Here is a 22,047-nt window from a genome sequence, read left to right as displayed (position 1 = left end):
TAGAAGTGAGGCTAGTATAGATAAGCCAAAAAAAGAGGATTGTGAATGGATCCAAGGGGAAATTTAACCCAAAATAGTACTTTTCCAAACTGGGGAGAAGCGTGTGATTTGAAATGAAATTTACTGTAACATCTATATGTAGGCTTGAGAAAGGGGAACATGTGTTGTTACATTAAAAAATAGCACGAGTAATCACCATTTTGTGAAGCTGAGTTTTAGCTGCTTGTAAGTCACCTGATTTTAAAGAAGTCACAAGAAGGAATGTCACAAAACCACCCCTTTTCCTCTCACCTCAGTGTCCCTTGATCCAACAAGAAACCAGGTGTCTCAATCCCTATAATCCTGTTTTTCAGACCCTCCAAATAGAAATCAACGGTCATTGGCTGTGTCTACCAAGAGCCTTGGTCCTGGTTTGTTTCTGAAAATGCATGTGTTGCTAAATAAATCATTATCTGGATGTAACTATTTGGTTTCTTTATTCCACAATAACAGCATAAATATGTATAAATTTTTACACATGTAAAATGTTTCCTCCTTGTGTTTAGACTGAGTTGATGAGATTTCAGGCTCTGGGAATGAAGGTGGGACCTGTCTTTCCGCCCCCCTTTTTTTTCCTTTGGTCTTGGTGTACTCAGCACCTAGCACAGAGTTTAGCACATTTAGGGGTTGTGGGGGAGAGGGAAGGCCCTGGACCTGTGATTTTGCTGGTATGGGGAACTTCCTATCTGTAAACTCTTTCAGTAATGCAAACTAGCCAAACTTACATGCAACTTAATTCATTCATAATTTACATTCTTTAAGAATTACCTGGAAAACTGAGAGCACTTGAGGCAGGTCTTAACGCTAGGTCTTCCTAACTCCTAGGTCAGCTCCATGGTTATTACTTTTGACCTCTCATTTTGCACATAGTAGGCACTTAATAAAAGCTTGTTGAATTTAAAGCAGTACAAGTTTCCAGAAACTACTAAGCAAAGACTGAAACAGAGCTACATATTATCCTTTTCCCAAAACTGAATTAGGGTCAGCTGGGTGGTACAGTCAATAGAGCACTAGGCCTGAAGTCAATATAGCTGAAATCCAGCCTCAGACACTTGCTGCTTGTGTGACCCTGGGCAAGTCACTTAACTCATTTATCTCAGTTTCCTCATCTGCAAAATGGGGATAATAACAGAACCTACTTCCCAGGGTTGGTGTGAGGATCAAATGAAATAATAATTGTAAAGTACAGTACTTAGCACAGTGCCTGGCACATTGTAAGCACTATTATTATTATTAAATGGAAAGAATATGATAAAATAATGCAAAGAAAAAATCAGTGCTAGGAGTACAGTATCTACATTGATTATAAGTAGTTTTTAAAAGATACATGAGGGAAAATATAAATATAGAGATTAGAACAGAATTTAGCATGAGCTTACAGGGTTAGAGCTTGAAGGGCATTAGAGATCATCCACTCTACTCCCATTAGACTGTTATTAGCCCTTTAAGAGCAATTTCACACACACCCACCGAAGGTAAATTTTGTGTGTGTGTGTGTGTGTGTGTGCGCATGACCAGTGCCTACCACAATGGCTGGCCCATAGTAGACAGTTAATAAATGTAGAGTGACTAATTGACCCCTCATTTTACAAATGAAGAAAGTGGATCCCAGAGGCAAAGAGATTTGCCCAAGGTCACACAGGTAGTTGGCTTTATTGATATGTTCATAATAAAAGCAAAGAATATCAAAATCTTTGTTGAGTTAAAGAATGAGAAAATCAACAAGGCATCATTATAGACACAGTTTGAATCAAGTTGTTTGTCTATTTTCTCAGAAAAATAACTTACATATTTCCTAGATATTATGTTCTTTAGAAAATAATATATAGACTTTTAAAGGTCTTATATTTATGACAGAAAACAGTACTTACATTTCAGCAGGGACATTTTTATTTACTACTATACTTAATATTTAAAATAAAACCTAAGCCATATTTTATCCTTTTCCTCAAAATTACTTCCTTACTTTCTCTAGCTTATGTCACAACCCATTGAGTCAATATACATTTTAATGGCATTTAATTATGTATGTGTGCATTTATTTTGCTTTTTTAAAAAAAAAAGTACACGGCATTGTTGAAAGAGCTCTCTACTGTGGGGTAGGAGGTGGGGGTAGGCGGGGAAGCTACACTGGAGCCCTGGTTCTACTTCTGTGTGACCTTGGGACTCAATCTCTTTGGGTCTCAATCTTCTTATCGCAAAATGAGAGGGATGGACAATACAATGGGACCTCCAAGGTCACTTCCCGTTCTAAAATTCTTAGGATCTGTGTGTTACTTTTGTGAATCATATAATTAATCCCAGCAGTGAGAGGATTAAGAAAGACGGAGTGACCTCAAAATGAATTCCATGTTGGATTTATGAGGAGTTAAAAGAATCACAGAATCCCCAGATCTAAGAGTTACAAGGGACTCCAAAGGCAATCTGACTCAACTCTTACCTCACTAAAAATCCCGCCCCCCAGTAATGACTTTAGCAAGTGATCTTCTACTCTTTGTTTGGAGACCTTAAATGAGGACAAACCCATAACCTATTCTGCTTTGGGGTTGCTCCAATTATTAGAAGTTGGACGTATAGCCCACAGCTGCCTCTCTGAAACTTCTGCCCTTTGGAAGCAAAGAAAAACAAGTTAATCCCTCATTTATATGACAGCCTTTCAAATACTTGGAAGACAGTTTTCACATCTCCCTTAAGTCTCTTCTTCTATAAGCTAAACAACCAATTTTATCCATCAGCAGCATGATCACAAGGCTTTTCATTATCCTAGTTTAACCTGTTCTGAATGTTTTCCAGATTATCAGGGTCCTCTCTCCTAAAATGTAGCTCCCAGAGGTGAACACAGATATGCCAAATACAGTTCGGATCACTTAAAGAAGAAACGAGGTCCCTTAACTGACTATCTATATTCAGCAGCAAACCATAATGAAAGGGTATATATACGATGACAATATATCCTACATTTATTAGGCCAGTCTCAATTTCAAGAAAAAAATATTAACTTTCACAAAAGTTTTGCAAAAGAAATCTTTCTGTTGAATCACATGTCCCAATTTTTTATTTGGAAAATATGATCACTGAATATAGAAGATGACAACAATGCAATCTACATTTCCACAAGGGACAGAACCTGAGGAAATCAGTTAGAAAGATTCAGGTTATAAATAAGCCAGATTTCCTAAACAATAATTGTAAAGAAAGGCTGTGGAATATATTTCCTTGAAAATCCTTAGGGGCAGTTAGGTGGTGCAGCGGATAGAGCACTGGCCCTGGAGTCAGGAGGATTTGAGTTCAAATCTGGCCTCATCTACATAACATTCACTAACTGTGTGACTTTGGGCAAGTCACTTAACCTCAATTTCCTCACAAAAAAAAAAAAAAGAAAAAAAAAGAAATCCTTAGAAAAGTATAGACTTTTCTTATCTGTCTGTGAAGGTTTAGGTGAAATTTTTTCTGTATCCTGATGAACCAAACTAGTTGACCCCTCACAAAGTATCTGAGTGGAGGCCATCTGTGCTAACCTATATGATGACTCTATGACAACTGAAAGGTGTTGAATGAAATGGTGCAAGGGTCATGAGTCTCTGATCCAACATATGGCCAAGGCCTGTCAATATCACCTTCAGAATATCTCTTGAAAACTACCCCTGGCCTCTTCTGACACTGCCACCATACTGGTGCAGGCTCTCATTCTCTTACCCCTGGACTATTGCAATATCCTGCTGGTGAATCTCCCTACATCAAGTCTCTCCCCAATCCAATTCATCTTCCATTCAGCCATTAAAATGATTTTCCAAGAATGCAGATTTGATCATGTCACCGTCCCATTCAACAAATTCCAGTGGCTCCCTATTGCCTCCAAGATCAAATACACGATATTCTGTTTGGCATTCAAAGCCCTTCATAACCTAGCCCTCCACCTTACCATTCTTTTTATACCTTACTCCCACCATATATATTTCTATCCAGTGACATTGGCCTCCTGTCTTTTTCATGAACAAGATACTCCATCTCTTGGCTCAGGGCATTTTCTCAGGTTGTCCCTCATGTCTCCCACCTCATCTCTACCTCCTGGCTTCCCTGGTGCTTCCTTTAAGTCCCAAATAAAATCCCATCTTCTACAGGGAGCATTTCCCAGCCTGTCTTAATTCCAGTACCTTGCCTCTGCTAATTATTTCCTGTTTATCTTGTATATAGCTTGTTTGTATGTATTTGTTTGCATGTCATTTCCTTCATTAGATTATAAGTTCCCTGAGGACAGGAAATGACTTTTTACCTCTTTTTGTATTCCCAGCACTTAGCACAGTGGCTGATAGTAATTGCTTAATAACTGTTTATTAATTGACTGATTGATTGACGGTTATAGCAAAGGAACTTTTCATGTTTTGGTATAAGTAATAAACTTCTTTCTCAGTATGATCTCTGTTCAACTTCTCCACTGGGAACAGCACCTAAGTATTATGTTTTCCTATGAATCTGAAAACTGCAAAATACATCACATCAAATCAACTCTCTTGCTTGATGAAATTCACACACACACAGATGAATAAACCATGGACTTTAAGATCCCAAACATTTTGATAAATGTACATATAAAAGCCCCCCCTTACCTTCCTGCTGCAGCAACATCCTCTCTACCAAGCTGCTGGGAGTAGCTACATCCACAGGCCGCTGGAGCTCTGTATTTTTAGCATTGATGTCGGCCCCAAATTCAAGCAGAGCACCCACAATCTCTAAGCTGGACTGCTGAGCAGCAGCATGTAAAGGAGTGTCCCAGTACTTGCCTTTTTGAACATCAGCACCTTCACACGGAAAGGGAAGGATGGAGAAAAGGCTATTAAAATCCTAGAAGTCCTTAACTTTTTTTGCAACTTGTAACTACTTCTAGGTCTATTTACACAAATTATTTAAGCAAATAATTCTCTATGGAAATTATGAATGCTTCACATAATTTTACCAGATCAGGGTTAAATGGCCTTAGCAGTCTTTTATAAAATGTCCCTCTTACTTCCTCTTCTACTAAGAATTAATCAGTAAACAAACATTTATCGAACATATATGTGCCAGGCACTGTACTAAACCCTGGAGACACACACAAAAAAAATCAAAGCCAAAAAGCAATCTCTACTCTCAAGCAGCTTACTGGGGAGCCTACAGGAATATGTATGTATGTGCGTATATGCATGCATACACATATATACACGTAACATACCTATATATACGAGTGTACACATACACACATACACATATACACACACACACACATATATATGGATGTGTATACCCACACACACACACCTCTCTTTGTTCAGTTTCTCTATTGGAATAGCACTACAGCATTATATTTTTCTATTAATTTAAAAGCTAAAATATTTTGCATCAAATCAACTTCCTACTTGAAGGAATTCATATACATACCTATATGTACACATATACATACATGCAGGTATGAACATACAAAATGTATACTGACTAGATGGATAGTTGCCTTGGAATGAAAGGAACTAGTATCTGGAGACTTGGAAAAGGCTTCTTTAAGGAGGTGGTACAGTAACTGAATCTTGAAAGAAGTCAGGGATTTAAGAGGCAGAGGTTAGGAGGGAGAGCATTGCAGGCACGAGCTAAATAGAGAAATTTCTATTTGATCCTAGGGATGATAGAGAGCAACTGGAGTTTATTCAACAGGGAGGGTGAAATCACTTTGACTCCTGTGTGGAGGATTGATTGGAGAGGGGAATCCACTTAGAAGACTTTTGCAATTAGCCCAGGCAATAGGTGATGAAAACTTGAACTAGACTAGTGGCTGTTTGAGCGAAGAGGAGGGGGCCATATGTTCTAAAGAAAGAATCACAAGATGTGGCAACAGACTGGATACGTGAGGTAAGTGAGAGTGAGAAGTTAAGGATGACATCAAGGTAGAAAACCTGGATGAATGGGAGGATGGTGGTACTCTCAACAGGAGGGGTGGGATTTGTAGAGAAAGCTAACGAATTTTATTTTAGGTATCTTGCATTAGAGATGCCTAGGACATCCAGTTTGAAATGTCCAATAGGGAGCTGGTGAGGCAACTGGAGACTCAGGAGAACAGGGCTGGATGAATAGATCTGGAAATCTTCTGCATAAAGATTATAACTGAACTCATGAGAGCTGATGAGCTCACCTATAACATAGTACAGTGCAGAGGTTCTTAATCTGGAGTCCATGGATAGATTTCAGGACGTCTGTGAACTTGGATGGGGAAAAAAATACTTCTTCATTTTCAGAAACCTCTAACTAAAATTTCACATTTCCGCTAATTGTCAACGTAGGCAATAAAACCTTCTGAGAGTCCATAGATTTCACTAGGCTGTCAAAAGGACTCATGATCTCCCCCTGCCAAAAATAAAAAGGTTAAGAACCCCAGGTATGGATGAAAAAGATAAGAAGGTCCAGGATAAATCCTAGACTTTAATTTAGAAAGACCAAGGTCATCCACTGCATCTAGGGCCACTGCCAGTCATCTTGACTTTTGTCTTGCCACTGGACTTTGATTACTCTGGAAGCAGCTCTAGCCTCACTTAAATCCAATTCATGGACAAGTCAAAACATCGCCTTCCTGTTGTCACCTGTTCTCTTTGAGAATGAAAGACCAACAACGACAAAGCACACAATTAATGGACGTTATATGGATGAAGATCTAGCGAAAGAGATTGAGAAGGAACATTTAGACATGTCGGAAGAGAATCAAGAAACAGAAAAGTCACAATATACCCAGAGGGGAAAGAGCATGCAGGTGAAGGTGATTAATAGTATCAGGTACTGTACAAGTATCAGGGCAAGCAGAATGAGAAAAAAAGCCCCTAGATTTGGCAATTAAGAAATCACTGGTAACCTTCGGAAAGAGCATCTCCTGTTGAATGACGGTGTTGGAAGCCATACTGCAGAAGCAGTATGCCAGAGGCATCGTGTGTAGACAATGTTTTGGAGGAATTTGACTGAGAGAGGGAGAAGGGACATAGGACAGTAGCCTTCTGGGATACAGGTTTGAGTGAAGAATTTTTAAGGATAGAAGAGACTTGGGCATAGAACTGTACTAAACTGGGGAGCCCCAGAGTGAAAAATAGTCTTAATGATTTTCATGTCTCCCTAGCACAATGCTCTGAATGAAGTAGGTGCTGAATTAATGTTTGCTTGTTGATCTGCCTTGAATCAACTTTCCCTCCTCTTCATTTACAATACAGATAATTTTTCTTTCTTGGAAAACTCACAAAGAATGAGAATTTTAGACCAAAAAAAGGTCTTTTTTATTACTGTATTACTGTCTTGCTGATAAAGCATAGATTTTTAAAAAATGTTTTAATACACTCAGCATCATATGTGGAAAAACTACATATGTATATATAACATGTATGTATATATACATATATATATATGACTACATTGAAAATAAAACATACAGAAAAGCCAAGTGACAAAAACCTTTGAGGCAGACTTGAAGTTTTCAATTCTCTTACACGTGGCTGAGGGGTTACGAGAGCACACCAACAAAGGGAGTAACCAATGAGTGAGATCAGAGCTCCATCAAAGTGTTTCATGGATAATGATACCTTGAATATGCTTAGGAAGGTGGAGTCCAAAATGAGATGTCCCTCCAATTTTGGGCCACAGGTTGAATCATAAATCCTATCCTAGTTGGAAACCTGGAGATCTTTATTCTATGTATCATCTTTGTGACTTTGGGCAACTAACTTTGCTTCTCTAGCTTTTTTTTTTTTTTCCTTTGATCTGCAAAATGCAGATGCTAGCAGTTCCTGCCCCATTCTGCCACATACGGTTGCCCCAAATATCTAATTAGGTAGTGTATATGAAATTACTTTGAAATTTAAAGTGCCACAGGCAAGCAGAACAGCTTTGAAAGTTACATGTTAAATTTACTGTAGACTTAAAAGGAAAGGCAAGCTGTATGTAATAGAAATTTGCAGTTTTACCTCTTGTTCTGTTCTATGTTGTATATGGAAATGTTCATCTTATTTGGTGTCTATTAAGTTCAGAATAGACAAAAAAGGCAAGAGAAAAGTGTCTGGGGCAGGAAGGAGGACAATGATTTTTGTTTCATTTCCTAGGGATCTTTCTGGTAGTTTTAAGTCTCAGGTAAATCTACTGCACTATTTGCAAAAGGGGCCTGATACTCACTGGCCAATGGGAGTGTGAAAAGACTTAATCAATATTTCAAAAGTAGAGATGGGAAAAGAATTTTAATGCAAGACAAATATGCATATTCATTATTTCTTTATAATTTCATTAACAACAGTTTATTATATAATATTTGGGATTATTTTAATTTTCATATTGAATTCATCATAAATGAATTAATTTTTTATTAGGTTAAAGTATAATCACATTATTGTTCCCTACATCATTTTTCAGTTTATGAAATGGCTCCCCCAAATAACCTTGGATGTTTTTTAAAAAGAAGTTTCTGAATACTTAAATAAAAGTACTCTGTATATACATTTCACTTTTCAAATTTTACTTATTTACAATTTCTCTAAGAGGCGGTATTTCTACCACACACACACATATACACACATATTTATTTATTTATTCATTTATTTATTTTTAAATGAAATGCAGTCTGCATAGTAAATCAAGGCCCAGGGTTGGACCCTGCAAGTGCTGGGTTCAAGTCCTGTACTGAAACATATTGGATGTGGAGCCAAAAGAAATCATTTAACACCTCCCTCCACCCTCTCCCCAAACCCCCTAAGACTATATAAGTAAAAGCTAAATTGTAGACGTGCACTGACGGAGAAAGTATCTTCACTAGGATCTCCTTATATGAAATTACCTCACTGCTTTTTGTTGTACAAATTCCTATTTCCTTTCAGAAGTAATTTGATGAGTTTAAATTTATCTAATTCCTTGTTATTACATACTTAAATGATGAAAATTAAATATATATGCATACTAACACTTTAAAGATACATATAGAGAGAGGATATGAAATACATGGCATCCAATAGAATCTGTCTTTTGCTGTGAACAACAAAACTATTTTGTTCTTGCTCTATGTTATCTATAAACATTAGTATATCCACATAACAACTGTAGGCAGGCTTCAAGTGTTCAGGACTATTACAGCAGTGGACTATTAAAAAAGTCATAATTGCCATTTTGGGAATAATTCACAATATGGATTCCATGAATAAAAATATTTCTTATTTATCCACTATCTTAAAGGTATAAATGTAATAATAATCATAATAATGCTAGATAGCTAGTTGGCATAGCCTAGAGATAAGGAGACCTGAGTTCAAATCCCAAATCTGACCTTAGACACTATCTGTTTGTCCCTTGGCAAGGCACTTCACCCTGTTTACCTCAGTTTCCTCATCTATAAAATGAACTGGAGAAGGAAATGGCAAACTACTCCGGTACCTTTACCAAGAAAACCCAAAATGGCATCATGAAGAGTTGGACAGGATTAAAATGACTAAACAACAACAAATAATAATAATAAAATAACATTTACTAGACACTGTGCTAAGTGCTTTACAAATATCTTATTTGATCCTCACAACAATCCTGGGAGGAAGGTGCTATTATTATTCCCATTTTATAGCTGAGGAACTGAGACGGAGGGAGGTTAAGTGACTCGCCCAAGGTCCCAAAGCTAGTCGGTGTCAGAGGCTGGATTTTAACTCAGGCCTTCCTGACTCCTGGCCCAGTGTTCTATCCACTGTGTAATAGGAGGTAACTGGGTTGGGACGGTCAGGAAAGATTTTTCAGAGATTGAGAGGCTAGAGCTAGGTCTTAGAGGAAAGGAGAGGGCATGCCAAATAAGAGAAACAGTATGTGCAAGACAGCTGAGGTGGGAACCAGGCAAGGTCTATTTAGGAGAGTGTGAACCCATCAGTTTGGCTGAAGTGGAGGATTTGTAGAAGGGAATAGTGGGAGATAAGGTTATTTAAGCAATGGGTAATCCCCAAAGTGCTTGTATTTGGCTTTGGTGGGATGTAACCCACACAAAGACAGCTTTGGCTGGGTTACACTCAAATTTAAGCAACTTTTTTTGTTACTTTCCCAAGCAGCTATGACCAGGGGATAGAGGGCTATGTCCAAAATCAGTACTTAACTGCTGATTCCATTTTGCACAGATCAAGAGAAGGTTATGTTTTCTTGATATGAGACTCAATAAGAATGATAATCTGGCAGGTCAACCGAACACTAACATACACAGTAAGAATGCTTTTACTAAAAAGTTTCTTTCAAAATAAGGTGTTAGGTGGTGCACAGAGTGCTGGGTTTGTAGTCAGAAAGACCAGAGTTTGACCTCAGACACTTACTAGCTGTAGGACCCTGGGCAAGTCACTTAACCCCTGCCTGCAATAAACTGAAGAAGAAAATGGCAAACGCCATGGACAACTGGTCCACAAGGTCAGGACATAACTGAACAACTGAACAACAAAAAGAAATGCCCAAAACAATGGATATTTGGCTAAATTGCTAGCTGTCAAAATGCAAAGTAAATAATGAAAAGTACCTTGATGATATATAGATATCTTAGACACATACATACATATAATTTTAGACACACACATACACACGTATGTGTGTGTAATACATCTATACATGTATATGTAGATATAAATATATACATATCTTTATATATACACATTAAAAAACAACTTACCTGCATAAAGAAGTTTTTGGATGCAATGGTATTGCTGTGCCATACAAGCCACATACAGAGGAGTTCCCAGATGAGGAATGTCTTGGTCAACATCTATGCCCCAGGATATGAGAGATTCTAGACATTCACAATGGCCTGCCAATATAAAATATGGAAGAGTTTACTCTTCTTCTGAAGAATGTACTTTCAATGCCCTCCTGGAGCCAAAAAATATACTGCATTCTCTGAACTGGTCTTACTTTCTTCCCATTGTACTACATACACCTGGGATACTAATGGCATACCTCTGCTGGCTGCCTCGTGCATCGGTGAGGGAAGGCATGATTCTAGCTGAGCTTTGGCACCGTACTCCAACAGAAGCTCAACACAATTGGCACTTCCTCGGGAGCATGCATTGAATAATGGGGTCACACCATCGATTGTAGTTGCATTCACCTACAACAAATCAGAGAGAGCTGAGAATAGGACTAACAGAATAAAATATGATAAAAAATTGTAAAAAAAAAAAGTTCACATGGCCCTTTTAGAAGAATGAATTCCTTTTTAGAAACTTCAGAGAAGTAGAAGGGGTCAATTTTCCAATGATAAAATATTTGATTGGAATAGAGGTCATTTAAAATTCCTGTTGTTTTCTTTTTTGTCGTGCAGACCCAACAAAAAGGGATTGGGGATAGCAGCAATGATTCCACTAGGGCATAACACTGAAGATTCCTTTGACCTCCAATGTTTCTTCTTTTTGTGGGTTTAAACATCAAGAAATGTATATTACAGATAGAAATGTAAAGTTCAATTTTAAGGTTAATTTTTGTAATAACTTAGGGCTGATGGACAGAACAACAGGAGTGAAGACATTTCTGAGTCACAAGAGGAAGGACCCGGTTAAGGACTGTGAAAGTAGATGACAGCTTAAAATGTGGATCAAAAAGTAGGATGATCAGTGTTAGACTGGAAGCTAAATTGAGGAAGGAGGAACTCATGCATCCAGAAGGAAGTCTGGGAATCCAACTCAATCCAGTCTCTATTGATTGAGGGCCAACTATGTGCAAGGCATTGTGCTGAGTGCAACAGGGATAGAAAAATGAGTAAGACTTGGCTCCTGCCTTCAAGGAGGTTATAGTCTAGGAAAGCGTTTCTGAAAATGCAAGGCAGAATATGGTCAATCTTGCTGAGAAGAGATTTTTTTCTTTTGACTACCAATGCAGATTAGAACCAGCTCGATCAATCAATCAAATAAACCATTATCAAGTGCCTATTATATGCCAGGCAATGTGCTAAATGCTGGGGATTCAAAAAGAGGCAAAAGACAGTTCCTGCCCTCCAAAAGCTTAAACTCTCCAATTTGTTATTTCAGAGAGTTGTCTGTGGGTGCTGAGAGCTTAAGCTATTTGTCCAGGTTCATAAAGAGATGTCCAGTTATACAAGGGAAATGTTGGGGTGAGGGGAGGTTGAAGGAGGAAGAAGTCATATCAGGTTGGGAGCCTCAGTGAATATTTCATGGAGGGAATAATAAAAATAATAACAACAACAGCAGCTAACATTTATATAGTGCCACCTACTATGTGCCAGGCACTGTGTTAATTTACAATTATTTGATCCTCACGACAACTCTGGGAGGTAAGTGCTGTTATTATCCCCATTTGCACATGAGGAAACTGAGGCAAACAGGGGTTAAGTGGCTTGTTCAAGGTCACCTAACTAATAAGTTCCTGAGGCTGAATTTGAACTTAGCTCTTCCTAACTCTAGGCCCAGCACTCTATCCACTGCACCACTGGCACTGGAGGTAGAACTAAATAATAAGTAGGCTTTTGAAAGGTAGAGAAGTGAGATTAAGGTAGTCCAGGGAGAAAGAATAATACAAGGAAAAGAAAAACTACAGAAAAAAGGCACAGGGAGCAGCCAGCAGTCTAGCTGGAATAGAAAAGAGGGCACGCATAGAGGAGTTGCTGGTGAAATTAGGTGAGGGGTCAGAACTTGGAGAGCCTTGAATGCCAACCTAAGGAATTTTCACTTAGTTCATGAGGCAAATGGGAGCACTGATTTTAAGCGGAAAAGTGCTATGATCAGAGCCGAACATTAAGAGAAATCTAGTAGTAGCCACGCAAAATAACTAAGAATGGAGGAGCTTCAGGATATTAAAAAAAAAGATGCTTACGTTGGCTCCAGCTTCGAGAAGAGTCCTGGCACATGCGACGTGATCTCCCAGACAGGCTTCGTGCAATGGAGTAACATGGTCGATTGTCACCGTATTTACATTATATCCCTAAATGTGATACAAATAACTTTCAAAGATGAGATGGAAAATATTTAGGCAAAGCCACTTATTAAACATGGCAGTTGAGAGGAACAATGTATGATAGAAGAAGCTGAGACTTCTAAGGTTTCAGTGCAGCAGGGATTATTTTATCTGGGAGGGGAAGAATGCTTGATGAAACATGCCCCTTAAGATGAGACAATGCATATAGTAGGTGCTATAGAAACGCTTATGCCCCCACCAGACTGAGCTGTCTATTGTGATAGCACTTTTCAAACCAAGGCTTGACATGGCATTAAATCCAAGTATGATGCTGATACTTTGAGCAAAAAAATACCACCTATGATGGGCTCTCAATGTTCTGTTTTTTAAATGTCTCCAACAGAATGTGATGCTGCTCTGAAGCATCTTCTAGGGATTTGCTGAAAAGTAGAAATGTTTAATTCTTTACAAGTAGGGTGCCTGAGAAAGAGAGCACTTCCATGCCCTTCAGCAGTAAATGCTTACTATATTGTCTTTAAATGCAATATGAGATAATTTTAATAAAATTTGACATTTTTCAAAATGTTGTGTTTGGTGATCTTTGAGATTCTATAATTGTTTTCTTTTTTTTTCCTCTACGGGGTGGGGAGACAAGCGCTTCTTGGTGGTTGTTTCTTCGTTTGGTGGGGGCTATAAGATATAATAACAGTGCTCCAGGCGATCCAGGGTGGGAAAAAATCTCCTTTGTGTAGTTCATTCTTTTTTCAATTGCAATAAAAGCAAACTAACTGAAGCATTCTTTAGCTCTAGCAATCAGCAAACTTTATTTGGAATAACTGTAGACTTTGATGACTTGCTTTGGTGAAATCTCTGCTCTTAGACTGCCCAAAGCAACTATCAAAATCTGTTCTAGGTTTACTTTATGAAGTATCACATAACTGATACACAATGATAGGCCCTATAATTGAAAGTGGATTCACAGCATTATCAAATTAGAGCAGGAAAGGCCTTTTGACCTGATCTGCTCCAAAAACCTTATATTTTACAGATGAGGGAACTGAAGGCCAGAGATGGAAGTGTCTTGCTTAAAGTCACACAGTTAGCTAGTAGTCAAGGTAGGACTCTTTTGACTCACTCTTGACAACCCGATTTCTACTACCGTAGGGCAGCGAGGTGACAAAGTTGATGGAGCACCAGGCCTCAAGTCAGGAAGATTCCTCTTTCTGAATTCAGATCTGACCTCAGACACTTACTAGCTGTGTGACCTTGGGCAAGTCACTTAGCCCTGTTTGCCTCAGTTTCCTCACCTGTAAAATGAGCTGGAAAAGCAGTATCTTTGCCAAGAAAACTTCAGCCTGAAATAACTGAACAACAACACTACTGTACAACAATTATTTTTTCAGAATTTCACCAAAGATCCTAGACAGGGCCTACTGATAAGAGGGATTTAATTTTTCAAAACTAGTTTAAAAAAATGAACAAACAAACAAATCTGCAGACAGACCTTAATGTTAAATGAGAATAGGAAAAAGCCTTTATTAGGTAGACATATGGCTATCATAAGAAAAATATCCTAACATTGTCAGATTTCCAAATGCCCTTCTGGCTGCCTTGTGACTCTCCCTATCTTCTTTTAATCTAACCTGTCACTACCATCTTCCAGCCTATCTCCAGTAGCATAAAACACTATAGTAGGATCAGTAATTCTCAGAATGGAAGAGAAGAGATTCAAAATGGTGGAAGAACCAGAGCTAGGAGGAATCTTAGTGTCCCCTTCATTTTATATATCAAAAAAGTGAGTCCCAAAGGCTAAGTGATTTGCCCAGAGTCAGACAAGTAATAAGAAGGAGAGATAAGATTTGAACCTCAGTCTTCTAATGCTATCTAAAGTTTGGGTTTGGTTTTTTTTTTTCATTGCATTACAGTCTCTTTCTCATTGGCATACAGCAGTCTGGATTTAGGATTCCTTACTCTTCCATCAAAGATTTCAGGGTTTACTGGTAGGCAAGTGTGGGGAGTGGTTCCAAAACTGCCAAATACTATAACAGCAGGTTTCACTAGATACCTAAACACATGCTGAAGAATAACTTAAGCTGGCTCTCCTCTTCAAGGAACTATGTTCCTCTTTCTTAAGGGATTATGCTTCTGAAACTATTGACCTTTCATGGGTTCCTTTGTCTAGTCAAGCATTATATGTAGCAAAATCTCTATGAAGTTTTTCCATGTTTAGAAGTGGTAAGGACCTTAGGAATCACCTAGGCTAACTCCATTTTATGGGGAGATAAAGAGCTGATGATGCTGAAGTTAATGGTTCACTTAAGGTCATACAGTTAATTAGTGTCTAAGTCAGGACTAGAAAGAACCCAGATCTACTATTCTATTTGGCCTCCTCAGTGTTAGACAAACATCATCAAGCAGCAGGATGGCATAGTGGGAGGAGTACTGAACTTGAAAGTTGAATCTGACATTTGTTAGCCCTGTGACTGGGGGCACATCAGGTTCTCTAAACCTCAGAATTGTCATCTGTTAAATGGTGATAAAAATGTATGCAACTAACCTACCTCACAGGGTTGATGTGAGGAAAATGTTTGTAAAGCTTAGAGAACCAGGTAAATTAGTTATTTCTATTAATAATAACAGCTAACATCTGTAGAGCATTTTGAGGTTTGCAGAGCATTTGACATCCAATAGCCCACTTGATCCATATTACTGGTTCCATAACCCAAAGGTAAGCATTATATCTTTCATGGCATAATAACTTTAATGCATTCCTGAGGATAATATTATATTAAAAGTCTGTCTGATCAGATTTCTATTAGATTTCTGCTATCCCTTTACCACCATCCTTCCAGGCACTAAGATTACAACTTCAGTATCATCTTCAACAATTCAGTCTCTCTCACTCCACCCCACCCTCAACATCCAATGTTTTGCTAAGGTCTGTCAGTTATAAGACCCAAAACTCTCTTGCATATGTACCCGCAGGCCCACTTCTCTGACGATCTCACTGTCTCCACCCTGGGGTGGGCCTTCATCACCTCATGCCTGGAGTACTGCAATCAGCAGGCCGGTTCTCCCTGTCACATGTCTCTCCCCACCCCAGTCCAACCTCCATTCAATTGCCAAAGTAATTTTCCTAAATGCAGGTCTGACCATGTCACCCCACCTTTTCAATAAATTCCAGTGGCTCCTTATCAACCTCCCCAATCAAATATAAAATACTCTGTTGGCATTCAAAACCCTTCATCACCTATCCCTCCTCTCTCTTCCCCTCACCTTTCCAGGCCCTTACACTTTACATCACCTCCCCTCCCCTCCCACCCTACTTCGTCCTTGTACTCTTTGATCTTGTGACACTGGCCTCTTTAACTAGATCACTTCCTGACCATGGGCGTTTTCTTTGGCTGTCTTCCATCAATGGAATGCTATCCCTTTTCATCTCTGCCTCCTGACCTTCCTGGTTTCCTTCTGGTCCCAGCTAAAACTCCCCCTTCTACAGGAAACCTTTCCTGTCCCCCCCCTTAATTCTGGTGCCTTCCCTTTCTTGATTATTCCCAATTTATTCAGTTTATAGCTTGCTTGTACATAGTTGTTGCATGCTGTCTCTACAATTAATCTGTAAGCTCCTTGAGATCAAGGACTGTCTTTTACCCTTTTTTTTAAATCCCCAGAGCTCAACCAGTGCCTAACACATAGTAGGCACTTAACAAATATTTACTAACTGATTGAAGCACAGTACATGTATGCTTATACCTACGCCATGGCTGAAGCAGATGCAGATGCCTAGACTAAAAGTTCCTAGAAAACAGGGGCTGAATAAGTTAAACTACTTATTGAGAAGAGAATGTGAAGTTCTCAGAAGACTACATGTCAAGTCTACAAAGTGACACGACAGTGGGACCATAAGCTTTAGCCATTATAAGCATAGTGGCCAAAATGAAAAAAAAGAGAAGAAAAAATAATCATATTATATTTTGGTTTGCTACTGCTAGGTGACTTGGGGGATAATGCTAGACTTGGCAGTCAAGAAGACCTGAGTTTGAATCCTACCTCTGACAATTACTTAGCTGTGTGATCCTGAGCAAATCACTTAACCACTCTCAGCCTCAAAGGATCAAATAACACAAAATATAAAGTGCTTTGCTAATCTCAAAGTGCTCTATAAATGCTAACTATTGTTGTTGTTGCTGTTGGTGGAGGTCAGAATGAATCTGGAGAACTATGTTAAGAGTTCTAGGTGTTATATTTTAATAAATACATTCATTGATTAACTATAACATTCCAGCAGAGACTGGGTTAGGATGGCAAAGGGACTCAATATGATGTTTTAGCAGGATTGATTGAAAGAATGGATATTTAGCTTAAAGAAAAAAAGAACTGGAGGCTGGGGAACATGACTTGCTTTTAAATATATAGAAGGGCTACCATCTGGAGTCACGGAATAGACTTGTTCCCAGAAAGCACAGCTAAGCCCAATGGATGGAAGTTACAGCGGCAGATTACAGCTCAACAGAATAAAAAACTTCCTGATAATTAGAGCTGTCTAAAACCTGTTTGAAGAATACAGAGGTTTCCTGTTCAGATAGGGGTTAGACTAGATCAATCAATCAACACTTACTAAGCATCTACTAAGTGCCAGGCACTATGCTAAGCATGGGGATACAAAAAGAGGCAAAAGTCAGACCCTGCCCTCAAGTAGCTTACAATCTAATGGAAGAGCTACAGCCCCTTCAGACCATCAGAGGCCATGATTCTGAATGTTCTGAATAGCCTAGCACATTGAGAATACTCAATAAGGTAGTACTTCTACATATGGAAATAGGGATTTTTTTAAGGATTCAAGTCATCTCTTACCTGAGATAGTAAAGTCTTCAAAGCAAGAAGACGACCTTGACTTGCTGCTTCATGTAGAGGTGATCGATCTGCCCATGAACCTACCGGAAAAACACCCAGAAACAAAAATCCATGAGTAAAATTAATCCCTGTTACTCTTGCATTATCCCCAATGAAGGAAAGATTTAGGGGGCAACAAAGTGCCCAAAACATCTTTCCTAAGAATCTGCCAGGACCAGACCTCTTCTGCTAGGCCTACTTACTCTAGGGAGAAGTCTTACAACCACAGTTACATCACCTGAACATTCACCAGAGCGCACTGATTATGCTGAAGAATTTCTTGGTTGTTAAGAATTAGTGATTTACACAGAAGAGCACCTCCCTACAACATTTGGTACTGGTTAAAAAATAGAAAAGCAAGTCAATAGAACAGAATAGATGAAGAGGAATCAGAAACAATGAAACTCAATAACCCAGTGTTCAATAAACCTTAAAATATAGATTACCTAGGGGAAAAATGTCACTATTTGATAACAACTGCTGGAAAAACTTGAAATCAGTCTGGTAGAAATTAGCTATTAGAGCAACATCTTACAACATATCCTGCAATAAATTCAAAATAGATATGTGACCAGAATATTAAAGATCATATCATTAAAAAATGAGAAGCAGACAATATATTTTTCACAGTTTGGGCAAGGGGCAAATTTTTAACCAAACAAGGAATTCAGGCAACTACAAAATGTAAAACAATTTGAATTACGTGAAATTGAAAAGCTTCTTTTGCAAGAACAAAATTAATGCAACTAGAACAAGAAGGGAAGTCAAATGGGGGGAAAAATCTTTGTACTAAATACCTCTGAAAGGATCTGGTATCCAAGATATATAAACAACTAATAGAAATATATTAAGACCAAAAACCATTCACCAATAGATAAGTGGTCAAAGGAAAAGAATAATTATTTCTTAAAACAGAATTGCAAATTACTAACAACCCAATGAAAGAATACTCCAAAGCATTAACGATAAAAGAAATGCAAATTAAAACAATCCCTCAAATTTCACTTTATACATAGCAAATTGGCAGATGACAAAAGATGATAATAATTAATGTTGGAAGGGCTGTAGAAAGACAGGTATACTACTACTTTGTTCATTGATCCAACCAATGGGTAGCAAATAATAATCATGCAAGAGAAGCACATATTCTTGGGCCCAAAGACTCCATTGTTAGATATGTACCCCAAAAAGACCAAAGACAAAAACAGAGGCCCCAAATACACTAAAATGCTTAGAGATGCATTTTTGTGGTAGCAAAGAACTGGAAACAAATTAGATGCCCACAGTAGGTGGACATAGACAAGAGTTGCACAAGATGAAGAAGATATGTCACATGTTATCTACAGCAATGGAAAGGACCCATACCAATGATATGATTAATACACAAAGCATCTATGTCTAATAGCATCACCATTTTATAGTGTGATGTTGCTTCACTCTCTCCTTTTCGGCTCCATAAAAAGCATGCACCTTTATCGAATTTCTGACTGGTTTAAAACCTCATTTAAGCAGAAAATCCCTGGCTTGCAAGGCACCACAGACCAAAAAAAAAAAATTCAGAAAAAACAGTTCATAAAGGAATCATAAATTTATAGCTGGAAGGGACCTCAAAGTCTATCTAGCCCAATTTCTTCATTTTATGGCTAAACAATCAGATATGAAGAAGTCACATGACTTTTGTAGGGTTACACAGCTGCAGTAGCAGCCTGTCTCTGAGAAAATTGCCTTGTGAGACCCCTTTTGCCCCTAAAAAGCTTGACACAGTCCTCTGTGCAAAGGTGTTAATTGGTATGTGGCCTCCATAAAGCAGGATTACAAGAGGAAGCGAAATTTTCTCCTTTCTCTAGCATTAAATCTTTAGAATGGGGCTTCTTAACCTGGAGTTCAACAGACCCTTGGATAGATTTCAGACGGCCTGTGAACTTGGGTTGGAAAAAAAATAACATCTTTATTTTCACTAATTTAGCATTTCCTTTAATTATTTAAAAATATTATCCTGATAAGGGGTCCATAGGCCCCTTTTACAGATTGTGAAAAAGGGTCAAGAACTCCTGCTTTCAAAGGTTTCCTCCTAACAGACTTATCTTAAGTAAGTTCTCCAATCTATTGTGGGAAACTCAGGCTCGGGGATACCTAATACAGATTTTTTTTTTAACCATATCATGACAATTTAGCATTGACAAACCACATTCTAGATTGGGAAAATGCACAGCCAAGGGAACAATGGAATCTGGTGTGTCTCCAGAGCTGAGCTTTTCCATAGAAAAAGTAACATTTTATGGCTCGACTTTTAACCAACTGCTTCCCACCACTTCCTTCTTATTAGCAGTTGCTTCATCTCGGTAACAACTGTTTAAGCAGCAGCAGCAGCTGTAGGGTAGTTGACACCTATTTGAGGGAAGATTTTTATTTTTATCCTTAAAAGGTCATTGCACACAGGCTAATAATAGGAAGGATGCCAGCAGCTGACTCCCTTCCTAACTGGGGCCCCAGCTAAGAGTGGCTGACCCTGCTGCTGCTACTGCTTGAGTAACAGCACATTCTGGCAATGCTTGCCCACTTGAATTATCTCCAAGAGTGCTATTACAATTTATGGCATTAATGGTGGGGAGGAGGGGAATGCATGCTTCACAGTCCTTTTCCAGAAGAAAACTGGGACCTTCTGGGCACCAACAGGCCCTGTGACATCTGTGATATGGACTCTGGCAATGGTGTATTTGAAGCAACGTCTTTTGGGTTTCTCTTTGTTTTCAAAATACCAGATCAGAAACATTGGGCTGAGTGATCTTCTTGAGGTTCCCCCTCCTTTTCCACAAAAAGTCAGTCTTATATAATGGATAAAGTAATGAATTTGGGAGTCTGGAAAATCTGGGTTCAAATGCCATGTGAGATACTTGCTGGCTCTGCGACCCTGAACAAAGTCATTTAACTTCTATAGGACTCAGTTTCCACATATGTAAAATGAAGGGGGTGAGCTGTGATGACCTCTAAGGCCCTCTGTAACTCTAAATGTATGATCATATAAAAGTTAATTATTGCTCTTTAACTTAAAGAAATTAAAACAACTTTCAAAAATTCCCCAGTTCTGGTATGGATCACCTCCATCAAAACTCCTCAGACTTCTGTGGACCTAAGCTACTACTAAAGAGCAATTTTCATAGTCATGTCAAAGTCCGATGAGGTCAACAGCTGATTATGGCAAAGTATATTGCAATCTATTTCCGTCTTTCTGCACAGTCCCACAGACTCAGTACATGGCTTATCTTACCTTCTACTGTCTCAAGAGTTTTTCTTTAAAAAAAATATGAAGTTTTATTTTCCCACATAATTCTAAAAGTTTTGCAATCACATGACACTGCAGAAACTAATGTGGCTATAAGCATTTTGGGGCTTGAAATAAATTGATGAAGACAGAAATGCTGCTCCAAGGAGTCTGGGGTTATAGAAAATCCCTGGGATAAAGAATGACTCAAGGAAATTTCAAAGCAAAATAGAGGAAATTAAGCTTATTTTTTATAACAAAAAAATTCACATTATATAAATATTTTTATACTTATATAATTTGATATTTAGGGACAACTAGGTGGCACAGTGGATACAATGTGGAGCCTGGAGACACAAAGCCTCATCTTCCTGAATTCAAAACCAGCCTCAGACAGGCAGTAGCTGTGTGACCCTGGGCAAGTCACTTGACCCTGTTTGCGTCAGTTTCTTCTTCTGTAAAATGAACTGGAAAAGGAAATGGAAAACCACTCCAGTATCTTAGCCAAGAAAACCCCCAAATAGGATGATGAAGAATCATACAGAACTGAAACAGCTGAACAATAACTTTCATATTTAATATTTTAAACATGAAAAGATCACTGGCCAGGCATATAATAAGTGCCTAACAAATGCCTGTTGATAGATTGATAGGGGAAGGGCAGGTAAACTAGTGGGAGATAAGAGAGACAGGAGGCAGCATGTGCTAGATGGATCAAACCACAACTTTCCATTGGACTGTGGTGGTGACAGTCCAGGTTCTCAAAACCCAAAACAGGTCCCTACAGCCATCACTGAAGGGAACCACCCTGGTGGCATTCTGACTTGGCAACTGCCTCTGCAGGTAATATAGCCCTCATCCCCTCTTTCTAGTTCTCAGTAAACCACATCTATGGAAAACCTGGAAAAGAAAGTTGTTGCCACCAAAATCCCTGGTGCTGTCAAACAGTT

The 22,047-nt window shown here is 38.6% G+C and overlaps 1 protein-coding gene across 1 annotated transcript in view; it reads right to left on the bottom strand.

Moving 5' to 3' along the window:
• Positions 1 to 22,047, bottom strand: part of ASB5 (ankyrin repeat and SOCS box containing 5) — a 126,152-nt gene that overhangs the window by 1,630 nt on the left and 102,475 nt on the right. The window contains exons 3-7 of the mRNA XM_027837565.1: positions 17,797 to 17,876; positions 12,862 to 12,969; positions 10,993 to 11,143; positions 10,709 to 10,843; positions 4,647 to 4,838 (exon numbers count right to left, since the gene is read on the bottom strand). Coding sequence (XP_027693366.1) covers positions 4,647 to 4,838; positions 10,709 to 10,843; positions 10,993 to 11,143; positions 12,862 to 12,969; positions 17,797 to 17,876 — 666 coding nt within the window. The remainder of the gene's footprint in view (positions 1 to 4,646; positions 4,839 to 10,708; positions 10,844 to 10,992; positions 11,144 to 12,861; positions 12,970 to 17,796; positions 17,877 to 22,047) is intronic.

Source organism: Vombatus ursinus, unplaced genomic scaffold (assembly GCF_900497805.2).
Source record: "Vombatus ursinus unplaced genomic scaffold, bare-nosed wombat genome assembly UNPS02014821.1, whole genome shotgun sequence".
Lineage (NCBI taxonomy): Eukaryota > Metazoa > Chordata > Mammalia > Diprotodontia > Vombatidae > Vombatus > Vombatus ursinus.
Note: the sequence above shows the minus strand (reverse complement) of the source record. Positions and strands in the feature narration are given on the sequence as shown.